The sequence below is a fragment of the Mauremys reevesii genome, linkage group 8 (genome assembly GCF_016161935.1).
Source record: "Mauremys reevesii isolate NIE-2019 linkage group 8, ASM1616193v1, whole genome shotgun sequence".
Lineage (NCBI taxonomy): Eukaryota > Metazoa > Chordata > Testudines > Geoemydidae > Mauremys > Mauremys reevesii.
This window is the reverse complement of record NC_052630.1, coordinates 33,889,927-33,903,902: the sequence shown is the minus strand read 5'-3', so window position 1 is coordinate 33,903,902 and position 13,976 is coordinate 33,889,927. Positions and strand designations below refer to the sequence as shown.

Genomic DNA, 13,976 nt, shown 5'->3' with positions numbered 1-13,976 from the left:
AATCTCCCCTTGCCAGTGGCATAAAGCTCCCATTTTTATCCCTGCAGGGGCACAAGATAACAGACTTGAAAGTCATTTACATTTTATATGTAGAGAGTTGATGCTGATGCAGGGCTGAATTTTGGCTGCCCTGGATCTCAGGCAGGTGTGATTGTTGTGAGGAGAGTCCATAGTTAAGGGTGAGAGTGGCAGTGTTTCTCTGGTAGGTTGGGTGGTTGTTGTTTTGTAAGCTGCTCAGGAATTTAGAAAGTTAGATGTAGTCTCCAGGAGACTGGTTAATGGCCAGAGGGTGGGAGAGATGGTCAAAGGTGCATAATTCATTTATCACTTGGCTGTCTGTTGCATCACATTGATATTACCTCCATATCACATATGTGATATACATGAGTGTGCATATGATTTGCCTGACTGTCTTCTACTTTATTGCCTTAAAACTGCTGTAAAATAATTTGTGGTTCAGTCCTGTCCTTCTTATGCATGTATGCAAGGAGAAGGAAGGGCACAGGACAATCTGGTATATGTTGTGTGTGGCATAAAGTCAAGCAGCATTCTGCATTGATGCACAACGGCATGCTTATACATATGCCTCTGCAATAAGGCAGGGTGCAAGCCACAGCCTGGAGAGGGTATATTGGTGGAGAAGCGGCACAACTGGGTCAGTAGCAAATAAAGTACCTTCTTTCACTATATTGGCTTTTGTGGGTCAGGGCAGGACATAGCTCTTATTGTTTAAGATGGCAACGTGACCAGTCATAGAATCATGGAAGATTAGAGTTGGAAGAGACCTCAGGAGGTCATTGAGTCCAGCCCCCTGCTCAAAGCAGGACCAACCCCAACTAAAATCATCCCAGCCAGGGCTTTGTCAAGTTGGGTCTTAAAAACCTCTAAGCATGGAGATTCCACCACATCCCTAGGCAACCATTCCAGCAACCTAGACCTCCCCACTGCAACTGAGACATCCTCTTTGGAACCTCCTTTCAAGTAGTTGAAGGCTACTATCAAATTCCCCCTCACTCTTCTCTTCTGCAGACTAAATAAGCCCAGTTCCCTCAGCCTCTCCTTGTAAATCATGTGTCCCAGCCCCCTAATCATTTTCGTTGCCCTGCTGAATCTCCTCCAATTTGGTTGGGGGCCAAAACTAGAGATGCACGCAGATGTGGCCTCCCACCAGTGTCGAATTGATAAATAGTCACTTTTTTCTTTGATGCTGCTGCAGTGCTACTTTGGCAACCCGGGCACGCTGCTGACTCATATCCAGCTTCTCATCCACTGTAATCCCCAGATCCTTTTCTGCAGAACGGCCACTTAGCCAGTTGTTCCCTGGCTGCCTGCACTGCTGCAGATTCTTCTTCTGTCCTAAGCAGACTCTAACCTCATCAGATTTCTTTTGGCCCAATCCTTCAATTTGTCTAGGTCACTCTGGACCCTATCCTACCATCCAGCATATTTACCTCTCCCTCCAGCTTAGTGTCATCTGTAAACTTTCTGAGGGTGCAATCCATCCTATCGTCCAGATCATTAATGAAGATGTTGAACAAAACCTGCCCCAGGACCAACCCCTGGGGCATGCCGCTTGATACCGGCTGCCAACTAGACATCGAGCCGTTGATCACTAACTGTTGAGCTCGACAATTTAGCCAGCTTTCTATCTACCTTATAGTCCATTCATCCAATCCATACTTTTTTTTTTTTAACTTGGCAAGAAGACTGAGAGACCCGAAAAAAGCTTAAGCTAAGTCAAGCAGCTCATCACCACCACCACCCCATATCCACAGATCCAGTTATTCATCATCAGATCAAAATCAAATTGGGCAGGGTGACTTTGCCTGGAATGAATGTTGACTGTTGTGTGTTCACTTTCCTCTCCTCTCTCCCTGATTCAAAATGGATTCCTTGAGGACCTGGAGCCTGATTTTTTTTTTTGAGGGGACTGAGGGTGAGGTCTGTGGTTCTGTGGTTTTCTCTTTTTTTTTTTTTTAGATTTTTTTTTTATTTTTGCCCTTTCCAATTTTTTCCCTCAGTCACATCAGCCAACTCTCTCAGCACCCTCGGATGTATTAGATCCAGACTCATTGACTTGTGCATGTCCAGCTTTTCTAAGTAGTCCTTAACCTGTTCTTTCACCACTGAGGGCTGCTCACCTCCTCCCCATACTGTGCTACCCAGTGCAGCAGTCTGGGAGCTGACCTTGGCTGTGAAGACTGAGGCAAAAAAAAAAGCATTGAGCACTGTACTTCAGCTTTTTCCACATCGTCTGTCACTAGGTTGCCTCCCCCATTCAGTAAAGGTCCCACACTTTCCCTGATCTTCTTGTTGCTAACATACCTGTAGAAACCCTTCTTGTTACCCTTCACATCCCTTGCTAGCTGCAACTCCAAATGTGCCTTGGCCTTCCTGATTACACCCCTGCATGCTCGAGCATTATCTTTATACTCCTCCCTAGTCATCTGTCCAAGTTTCCACTTCTTGTAAGCTTCCTTTTTGTTTTTAAGCTCACTGAAGATTTCTCTATTAAGCCAAGCTGGTCGCCTGCCATATTTGCTGTTCTTTCTGCATATCGGGATGGTTTGTTCCTGCGCCCTCAATAAGGCTTCTTTGAAATACAGCCAGCTCTCCTGGACTCCTTTCCCTTTCATATTAGCCTCGCAGGGGATCCTCCCCATCAGTTCCCTGAGGGAGTCAAAGTCTGCTTTTCTGAAGTCCAGGGTCCATATTCTGCTTCTCTCCTTTTTTCCTTTTGTCAGGATCCTGAACTCGACCATCTCATGGTCACTGCTGCCCAAGTTGCCACCCACTTCTACTTCCCCTACCAATTCTTCCCTCTTTGAGAGCAGCAGGTCAAGAGGAGCATGGCCCCAGCTGGTTCCTCCAGCACTTGCACCAGGAAGTTGTCCCCAACACTCTCCCCCATGAGAACCAGGGCCTGTGATCTGGAAACTTCTGTTAGTTGTCCGAAGAAAGACTCGTCTACCTCATTCTCCTGGTCTGGTAGTCTATAGAAGATGACCACCATGACATCACCTTTGTTGCTCTTGCCTCTAAACTTAACCCAAAGCCTCTCAACAGGATTTTCTCCAGTTTCATACAGGAGCTCTGAGCAGTCATACTGCTCTCTTACATACAATTCAACTCTTCCACCTTTTCTCCCCCACCTGTGCTTCCTGAACAGTTTATACCCATCCATGACAGTGCTCTAGTCATGTGAGTTACCCCACCAAGTCTCTGTTGTTCTAATCACATCATAGTTCCTTGACTGTGCCAGGACTTCCAATTCTTCCTGCTTGTTTCCCAGGCTTCTTGGATTCGTGTACAGGCATCTAAGATAACTGATTGCCCTGCTTTCTCAATATGAATCAGGAGTCCTCTCTCTTGTTGCACCCTCCTCCCTTTGTGTTTCCTCCTGGTATCCCACTTACTTCAGGACTTAGGTCTCCATCCCCTGGTGAACCTAGTTTAAAGCCCTCCTCGCTAGGTTAGCAAGCCTGCCTGCGAAGATGCTCTCTCCTCTCTTCATTAGGTGGATCCCATCTCTTCCTAGCAATCCTCCTTCCTGGAACAACATCCCATGGTCTAAGAATTCAAAACCCTCTCTCTGACACCACCTGCGTAGCCATGCATTTACTTCCATAATTCGATGGTCCCTACCTGGCCTTTTCCTTCAACAGGGAGTCATTTGATCCCTGTGAAGAAAAAATGTTACATGTGTTAATTAAACTTCTGCATGAGGCGTATGCAGTGCAAGGGTCCCATTGCTGTAGCAGCTCTGTGTATGATGCTTATGACTTTCACTTTGGTTGTCAATGTAATGGTAACCTATTCTGTTTTCCAGTTGTTTATTTATAGTTTTGTTTTCAACCCCTGAAAAACTTGATATAGGTACAAAGCTTCAGAAATGTACACATAACAGAATAATAGATAACTGTGATTTGGTTACAAGGCAATAATTTAAGTTGACAGGTTTAGCTGATAACATAAAACACAAGAGAGAAATAGGATCAGTTGATAAATGTCAGCGGAACCCCTGAGAGTGAATTGCTGCCTTGAAGCTGACTCTGGGGCTGTTATTTTGTCTAATATATTATGAGGCGAAATAAACGGATGTCTGAAAAAATCTGGCTGACCAAGATTAAAAGAATAGGGCTATAAATTAAATTCTTCTTTTGTGTCACTTTAAGCAACTTTCAAGACAGGCAAAATGTGACTAAATAAAAAGATGTTAATTCTCAAGAAAGACCTGAGAAGCACCACATAGTTTTAGTATGCCAATGCTTTTACATTCAGATAGGTTTAACATATCTGTGTCAGAAAAGATTTTGGAAAACCGTCAGGTGGGCTCTTGATTGAGAAAGCAGTTTGTCATAGAGCAGACATGTTCTTCTATTTTATATAGAGGCTGGCCTCCAATTGGTGGAAGCGCAGAAGAGAGTTGTTCTCTAAGCCCAGCTTGAATGCTGGAATGCACCGGGTCAGCAATAGTGCAGTAAGCTACTGTCTCCATTGTAACAGCAGCCATTAAATAAAGCGATTAAATATACAGTGGGTATAAAATCATAGTAACAGAATATTGTCATTGGATCAATGTCTCTTGCTTTGAAAATGTGTCTCCACTTTGCCTTGACATTTATTTCCCATAAATGCCTCAGCGTTTAAGTAGCATCAGGAGTCCTTTATTGTGTGATGATATTTCTGTATGATGGATTTTATCTATTATTTACAAGTAAGAGGCTGTGCACTGGTTGGCTCAGGGGATTGGTAGTGGGATGGAGAGCCTTGCACCTTGCGGTCACTGGTTCAAATCTGGTCCCAGAAATACATTACCATCAGGCAGATCTTTGTTCACCTATGTAAAATGAATTGAGTTCTTAATCTGGTTTGTATTGGACAGATGACCACCACACAGGAAATACCACTGTGTGACCTCCTTGTTGACAGTCTCAGCAGGGAGGCCAAGGGCTAAATAGGCATGGTGGCTGAACTACCCTCTGATGCTAGAAGTAGTCCCTTCATGTCAGGGTCAAGGTGCATTGACAGGTAGTTGGGGGAGCTTAGTTTACTGCTCCCCATGCTGTCTCTGTTCTTTGGCTAAAGAGATACCTGATGCTTTTCACCAGCTCTAAACTCATGAGGCCCTTTATATCGATATAAAGGGCTCTTTAAACCGGTTTCTGTACTCCTCCCTGGCGAGAGGAGTAGCGCTGAAATCGGTATTGCCATGTCGGATTAGGGTTAGTGTGGCCGCAAATCGACGGTATTGGCCTCCGGGCGGTATCCCACAGTGCACCACTGTGACCGCTCTGGAAAGCAATCTGAACTCGGATGCACTGGCCAGGTAGACAGGAAAAGCCCCGCGAACTTTTGAATTTCATTTCCTGTTTGCCGAGCGTGGAGCTCTGATTAGCATGGGTGGCGATGCAGTCCCAAATCCAAAAAGAGCTCCAGCATGGACCGTATGGGAGATACTGGATCTGATCACTGTTCGGGGAGACAAATCTGTTCTATCAGAGCTCCGTTACAGAAGACGAAATGACAAAGCATTTGAAAAAATCTCCTGGCTACGATAGACAGAGGCCACAGCACAGTGCTGCGTGAGAAGCGTAACGGAAAGCCAAAGAATCAAATGGACGCTCATGGAGGGAGGGAGGGGGTACTGAGGACTCCAGCTATCCCACAGTCCCCGCAGTCTCTGGAAAGCATTTGCATTCTTGACTGGCCTCCAAATGCCTGAAGGGTCAAAAACATTTTCCCGGCTGTTTCAGGGTGTATGTCATCAATTTACACACTTCCCCCACACCTCCCCAAAAGAAAAGGGAAAAAAATCGTTTCTTGCCTTTTTTCAATGTCACCCTATGTCTACTGCATGCTGCTGGTAGACGGGGTGCTGCAGCGCCAAACCGCAGCATCCTCTCCTTTCCCTCCCCGGTGGCAGACGGTACAGTGCAAAAGGACTGATAGCCGTCCTCGTCATCATCCTCTGAGTGCTCCTGGTTGGCCTCGGTGAGGTCGGCCAGGGGCGCCTGGGTAAAAATAGGAATGACTCCTGGTCATTCCCAGCAGATGGTACAGAACGGCTGGTAACCGTCCTCATCATAGCAACTGGGGGCTGAGCTCCATCAGCCCCCCCCCCTCCTTTCATGTGTAAAGAAAAGATTCTGTACTGCCTGGACTATCATAGCAGCAGGGGCTAGGCTCCTCTCCCCTCCCTTTAATGTCCTGCCTGGACTATCATAGCAGCTGGAGGCTTCCTCCCCCTCATTTTATCTCACTAAAAAGTCCGTGTTTCTTATTCCTGCATTCTTTATTACTTCATCACACAAATGGGGGGACACTGCCACGGTAGCCCAGGAGGGTTGGGGGAGGAGGGAAGCAACAGGTGGGGTTATTGCAGGGGCACCCCCTAGAATGGCATTCAGCTCATCATTTCTGTGGGATCTCTTGGGCTCTAACACGGAGCAGCTGTGCTCTCTGGTTCTCTAGTACACTTGCCCCATATTCTAGGCTGGACTGACTCTATTGTTGGACAAAACATAGGAAGGGAATGACCCGGGGAGTCATTCCCATTTTTGCCTATGCGCCCCTGGCTGACCTCAGCGAGGCCAGCCAGGAGCACCCATGATAGCAGCAGATGGTACAGAACGACTGATAACCGTCATCTCATCGCCAATTTACAATGGCAGACAGTGCAATATGACTGGTAACCGTCTCTGCTATCTTGCAAAGGCAAATGAATGCTGCTGTGTAGCAGTGCAGTACTGCGTATGTCAGCAGCATCCAGTACACACATGGTGACAGTGACAAAAGGCAAAACGGGCTCCATGATTGCCATGCTATGACATCTGCCAGGGCAATCCAGGGAAAAAGGGCGCGAAATGATTGAGTGCCGTTGCTTTCCCGGAAGAAGGATTGAGTGGCGACATTTACCCAGAATCACCCGCGACACTGTTTTTGCATTGGGATTTCAACCCAGAATTCCAATGGGCAGGGAAGACTGCGGGAACTATGGGATAGCTACGGGATAGCTACCCACAGTGCAACGCTCCAGAAATCGACGCTAGCCTCGGTACATGGACGCACACCGCCGAATTAATGTGCTTAGTGTGGCCGCGTGCACTCGACTTTATACAATCTGTTTTACAAAACCAGTTTATGTAAAATCGGAATAATCCCGTAGTGTAGACAGACCCTTAGAGTGAATGAATAAGACTGTTGTTGAAACTGAGACTCATCTTTGGCAGTTTACTAAAGTGATTACCCTTATACTACTGTACCATGAGACTTTGCTGCTGTCTCAAATGATAGGATAAGCTTCTTGATGGCATGAATACTATTTAACTTTTACATACATGCAACCAGTCGGTTTTCCTGGTGTGTTCTTAGTCAAACTTAATTCCAGAACGTGTGAAAACCCAGAAGCAGAAATGTTTGTGTCATTTTTCTGATGGCAAAATCCTTAATTCAGTTGTGCTGCATTTGCAAGCTCACAAACCCTGAGATTCACATTCAGTTTCTATTTTCAGCAACCAGTAAATAAAAGTAAGAGAAATAGTAACATGTGAGTCATTCAGTCCTACCGTAGGCTGCTTTTCTTCCTTCTCTTTTTTATGTTTCTTTTAAGTAAAGCACATCATCCTTGTTCGTGTCCCCTGGCAACACGGTGAACTAATGTGGCCAGATGCATGTGGAACGTGAAAGCTAGAGTATGCCGTACTGTTCTAACGGGGACATTTATTTCTGGCTACATTTGACAATTCATGAATTACTTGAGAAAATACTGCATTTGTAACCTCGTTATCTCCAGGTGCTTTTGACCTAGTGAGGTATTTCTGCTCACTTTGAGACTGGAAGAACCTTGCTTTCTCCTTATGCTTGTTTCAGTCCAAATGGTATTCATACCTAATGAAGGCTAGGAGGCAAATATATTTATTTGTCTGGAAATCCCTCTCTATAATTTCATTTTACAATCAGTATGTTGTTTAAGAATCCTCAGTCTGTTGTCCCTTGAATGACAGAGTGGAGATGTGGCTTGTCTTTTTTTCTGAAGACTTTACTAAAGCCTTTCTTTTGAAAGCATCTTCTAGCTGCCCCCGACTAGATTGCTGTCACAGGGAAACAGAGTCCTTGCTATCACTGTATCTTTCTTCAAAGTTCATCTTCTAGAAATGAGAAAGAGATTGGGAGAATATTTCTCATAGATTGTACACTTTGCAACTTCTATCTTTGCTAATGGAAAAGAAGCCCCTCTTCCCCATCTGAGTCATGAGACTGATGATGGAAGATCTATGGTGTCTGAGAGCACGCCTCTCTTATATATATAAACTGTGACTGGATCCTTGGGGTGCACCTGGGACCGCTGTGCCCCCTTAACTCTCTCCAGCCTGGGCTGTCTCTCACAGTGCCTCGCTAGTGACCAGCAGCAAACCCCTCCAGGTGCTGTTATCACTCAGCACATCAGCATGTGGAGCCCCACAGCCAGCAAGATTGCATGAATGCTCCCAGAGCCACTCATGAATCACACAGGGAAAGGCACCAGCCAAATCCCTCCCAGCACTGTACCTCAGCGATATACCACCTTGCACTGTTCAAGATGGGCAGTGCAGATTTATTAATTGGTTCACCACTTCATCAATGGAAAGTGGATATACACCAGCCTTTGCAAACCTGAGCAGGTTTGCCACACACTTCATACAAACTCACTGGTAAAGATAAACAATAAAAGAAATTTATTGACTACAAAAGATAGATTTTAAGTGATAAGCAAAAAGTCAGAGTTAGTTACCAAAATAAAATAAAATATAAGCACACAGTCTAAACTCTCAACCCTATTAGACTGGGTAACATCTAGATTAGATTTTCTCACCCCACTGGATATTGCAGTTCATAGTCATATTATAGTCATTCACCCTTGAAACCTGGGCCAGGCCCCTCTGTTGGAGTCCTTGTTGCTTGCAGCATAGGTGGGTGCAGGAGAAAGGCCAAACATGGGCCCCATGTGTTCTCTTTTATACCCTCAGTCCCATGTGCTTGGGGAACACAAGTCCAGGCATGTCTGGGGGGCAATGCTGAGTCCCCCGGCAAGGTTGAGCACTTCCCCTGGTGTGGCCTTCTGCAGGTGAATCATTGAATTGTAGCTCCCTTGCTGGACAATGGCTGTTGATGGGTTGTTTGATATCCTGATCAGGCGTTGGTTATTTTCCTTGCTGTTGCCTCTGGGGAGCTAATATCTGGATGATTCCCTAGCTTACAGTATGTTTCAGTGACAGTCATACAACACAATTTTCATAGCTTCATATGCATTAATGATAGATAGAAAAATGACTTTCAGACGATCATAACCTTTCCCCTGATACCTCACACGTCCTGCTTTATATGCAATATCACAATTATATACAGATGAGGAATGTGGAGTTTACAAGATGCTCCTCCAAGGTATAGGATGCCACATGAACATTTTATAGTTGATCGGTTTTTGTCTGTTTTTCTTACTCTAGAGTGAAAGGACATGTTTGTCTCTTTGTTTTGAAACATGCAGCATTTCCTACTAAAGGGAAATGTAGGAAAAGTCAACTTATTTTTATCATAAATATACCTTATTAGAACAGGAAAAACTTTAGTCTGGACTTTCCGCCACCTTTGTACATTTAAAAACAACTATAAACTTTGGATGTTCCCTGTTTAAGGATATGAGACACACTCCAGACTGATGATGGAGGACCAGTTCAGGCACCGGTAGCTTTGACCAGTTAGATACCTCTGTGGTCTTATGTGGGTGGAGTCCGCACACTAGTTCTTCAGACTAGAGGCTTTCATATTATGAGAAGACATATTTATAATAAAATGAATTATCTACGTCTCCAGTGCCCTTCAATAGGAAATGTTATGTGTCTCAAATTCAAAAAGACAAACATACCCTTTCACTCTATATGTCTTTTAAATTAAGGAAAACAGACAAAGGAAGACTAAATACAAAATCTTCATATTGTGGGGGAGAAAAAGCGGAGTGTGTGTGTGTGTGAGAGAGAGAGAGAGAGAGAGATTTAGTAAGATGCCCACCCTCATCTATCAGGCAAACTTCTTGTATTAAAAGGGGAAGAACACAGAAAATGGAATCATACCTCACAGGAAATATTGCCATTTCCACTTCATCCATGGAATACAGGTCCATGCTGAAATGTTCTCAATGAGCTGTAACCTCAATCTTGTGACTAGGCCAAAGCATTTTTAGAGGGATGTGGATGACTGACTATGAATTTCCTATCTTCTTGTTGGCATTTAATGTTGATCAAATAATCCTTAAATCTGGCATCTCAGTACACTACAGAACAGCAAAGTAACATAATATCCAGAATATATCTGTTGAAGTTGAAAGGATCCTCTGCTGCATGCATTGAGCTTGTCTAGGCATCTATGGCTGTTACTGATTTTTAGATTGAGACATGTAAGTACAGAGAAGTCTGATTTGTAAGGCTTCTGACCCACTATGATAAAATTACTACTGTGCCAGTAACAGAATCAGTGTCCCTAGCTTACTGAGAACTCTGCATTACCAAGTGTCACTATTTAATTGAGGAGTCAGCAATCTGGATCTAAGTTTGTGAGGTGGTCAGGGAATGGAGTGTCAGCCATGTTAACAGTTGTGTGTTATTGGTCTTCCTGGAGGTTAAATGGCACTTGTGTCAGGGTTCCATAAGAACGGCCATACTGGGTCAAACCAATGGTCCATGTCGCCCAGAATCCTGTCTTCTGACAGTGACCGGTGCCAGATGCTTCAGAGGTAATGAACAGAATAGGGCAATGTGATCAATCCTTGTTATCCAGTCCTAGGTTCTGGCAGTCAGAGGCTTGGGGACGCCCAAGGCATGGGGTTGCATCCCTGAGCATCCTGGCTAATAGCCATTGACAGACTTATCCTCCATGAACTTGTCTAATTCTTTTTTGAACCAAGTTATGCTTTTAGCCTTCACAACATCCCCTGGCAAGGAGTTTCATGGGTTGACTGTGTGTTAAGTGAAGAAATACTTCCTTTTGTTTGTTTTAAACCTGCTGCCTATTAATTTTGGGGGGCTGGGGAAGTGTTCAGGCTACAGTAAATACCCTGTTCTTTGTCACACTGCAAACCTTGACTTTTCTGCTTGACTCACTATCTTTGCTGTGCGGCATTGGAATAGAAGTGTCTGACTTAAATATGCCCAGCATGGTAAATCCTGAGAAGAATAAATGTTGCCTAAAATACTCTAACCTTTGTTTGTAGGTCAGGCTGTTCCTGCAGGGTTACATGTGCGATTAAATCTTCAAACAGGGGAAAGAGAAGCCAGGCTTCCAGATAACAAAAATGAAAAAAGTGACATGAAAGACCAGAAGAAAAGGAAAAGGTACAGTCGTATAAAGTACTTGCTGTTCTGCTATACAGAGGTAGATTTCATTTGATTTCATTTCTTTTATTACGAGCGGGATTTTTAGAAATGCTGAATATCCACAGGTCCCAGAGTCTTTAATTGGCATTTGAGGTGCTCAGTACTTCTGTAAACTGGGCCTTAGCTGCCCTACTTCCTTTTCGCATGGTGCTAAAACTGCCCTCACTGTGCTTTTGGAGAGCCTTTCATACTTTGTAAAGCCATGATTCTGAAACTAAACTTGCAGTATGACTTCTTGTGAATGTCACTTGTTCTTTTGAAACTTTCTGTAGCAATGGGGTGCAAATTATTTTCTAGAAATTAATGCAGCAGGATAGCTTATGGAGGCTTTTTTCACAGTGGCTTGAGTCAGATACAACAAGGTCTTTACTTGCTGTTGTGCATTGGCTCTAAGCATTCATTTAAGTGTCAGTTTGTGCTGATACACACTCAAGATGTCACCAGCCTTCACTACATCTATTTTTTTTTAAATTGCCTAAAAAATACAACTCTCAACCATTTCCCTCCTTGTGTTCTCTTTACAAAGGCAAGTTTTGTAACCATGGGGACTTTTATTTCTCAAAATACGTGGGTACTACCATTCTGTGCCCCCTTCCCCCTCACCTCTACTTATGATCCGGTACATGAAGAAGCTCATTGAGATATCCCAACCCTGGTTTTCCTTTCACCAGTGCAACAATGCTCACTGCTAAAAGTAATCCCCTTTACCAGTAGGATCAGGTTAGGACAACGCAAAAAGAACAGCAGAGTTAGTATCTTAGACTGTAGGAACTACATGTGACCCAATCCCTGGTTTTGATATCATAATCCTCAAAATGTCAGCTTTGGAACTGAATGCACCCATCCCAAGACTTACAAGTAAAAGATCCTTGTCAATATTCTGGGCACACCTGTGCTCTTTTTTTGCTTATGAAATTTTTCCTGTTTTATACATCCCCAGATGATAGATTGGGGAGATAAACTGAGCAGTTTTTATAGTATTAGGAATTGAGATCTCGTGTTGCCATGAGGATTTTCAAACCACAGCTTTATGACTGTCAAGATGGTGTCTTAAAGCCACACTCCTAAACTGAGCACTAGATCTAACCTTACTTTGGAACATTGATTTTTCTGCATGTTCTGTGCTAGATAAATGGGAATTTAGTACTCAACTTTTTCTCCCAACAAATGTTGATTGTTGTATTTTTTTAAGGATAAATTGTTCACCCATATAATGTGTTTTTTTTGTTTTTGTTTTTCTGCAAGGCTGGGTGAGATGCATATTGATTCAAACTCATTTACAGCACAGGAACTCAAAGAGGCTTTGGCTAAAATGAAGGAAAAAGAAAAGACAGAAAGCACAATGGAACAAAAGGTATTTCCTATTCCTAAAGCATCCCATGAAAGGCTGGTGTAACACTGTATGAAGCATGCATTAGAAATTACATGGCTACAAGTGCTGGAAAATGTATTGTGGGGAACAATCTTGTAGGGCAGTGGTTTTCAACCTGTGGTCCATGGACCCCTGGGGGTCCACAGAGTATGTCTAAGATTTCCAAAGGGGTCTGCAGCTCCATTCAAAATTTTGTAGGGACATGCAAATGGAAAAATGTTGAAAACCACCAGTGTAAGGTGAACCCAACAGACCACTTCCTGCTTTGCCTATGATTATCAGGCAAATATAAATTTTCTGGGTAAAATCCTAATCCCATTGAAATCAGTGGCAAAGTTCCCATTGATTTCAATGGCATGTCAGGATTTCCTCAGCTATGTTGCTAAAGTTGGGATTTCTATATAAATTGAAAGCTTTTGTAAAGATAATTCTAAGCCTTCTTGTTCTAAAAAGCCGTTTATTGCACAGCTGTAGTTAATATATTTATACATATAGTGTAACATATTTGTTGATAATTGGTACACCATAAACTGTGGCTGGAAAAGCTGCCACTAGTGGTGATCACAATGTGGACGCTAGTGCACTTTGGAAGTGGACTCAGGTTACTGGTTCAGTGACAGAACAGCTATCAGGTGGCCTTGTGGTCACTAACTTCCGGAGTGGGATTTGAACCACAAGTGTGGAAGTTTGAATCTTCATATAATAAATCCCTGGAATCCCCAGGCACCAGATGTAAATTTCTTACTGAGGCTCGTGTCATACCAGTGATGCTAGAAGTGAAATGGCAAATCTCTTCCGTGAACATGAAGTAGGTAATGTCAGTAAGACCCCAGGTGGGATGTTGCTTCCCTGGCTTTTTTGGTTGGGCATCATTATTAGATTTGAATGAGTAATACCAAGAGTAATATGTGAACATTTTTGTGAATACATCTTACCACTGTTTCTGGTGTGGTCCTGTTGTTCATTGTTTTTGTTAATTTAGTTGATTGCTGGTTTGGTTCATGAAAACGTTTGCAAAACCACAAAGTGTAGTAATTTCTAGTATGAGGATTATTTGTCTCGTGTATTATTTGCTATTCATTATTATCCTGTTTAACAGCCTTCACTCAGAATCAGGAAGTAGAAAAAATACACTCTGACTCTAGGTAACCAATCACATGCCATGGGAAAGAAAAGCAAACAAGAATCTGTGAACT

The 13,976-nt window shown here is 43.5% G+C and overlaps 1 protein-coding gene across 1 annotated transcript in view; it reads left to right on the top strand.

Moving 5' to 3' along the window:
• SIL1 (SIL1 nucleotide exchange factor) overlaps positions 1-13,976 on the top strand; it is a 257,546-nt gene that overhangs the window by 142,486 nt on the left and 101,084 nt on the right. Inside the window, exons 4-5 of the mRNA XM_039485336.1 lie at positions 11,246-11,366; positions 12,654-12,762. Of these exons, the coding sequence (XP_039341270.1) occupies positions 11,246-11,366; positions 12,654-12,762 (230 nt within the window). The remainder of the gene's footprint in view (positions 1-11,245; positions 11,367-12,653; positions 12,763-13,976) is intronic.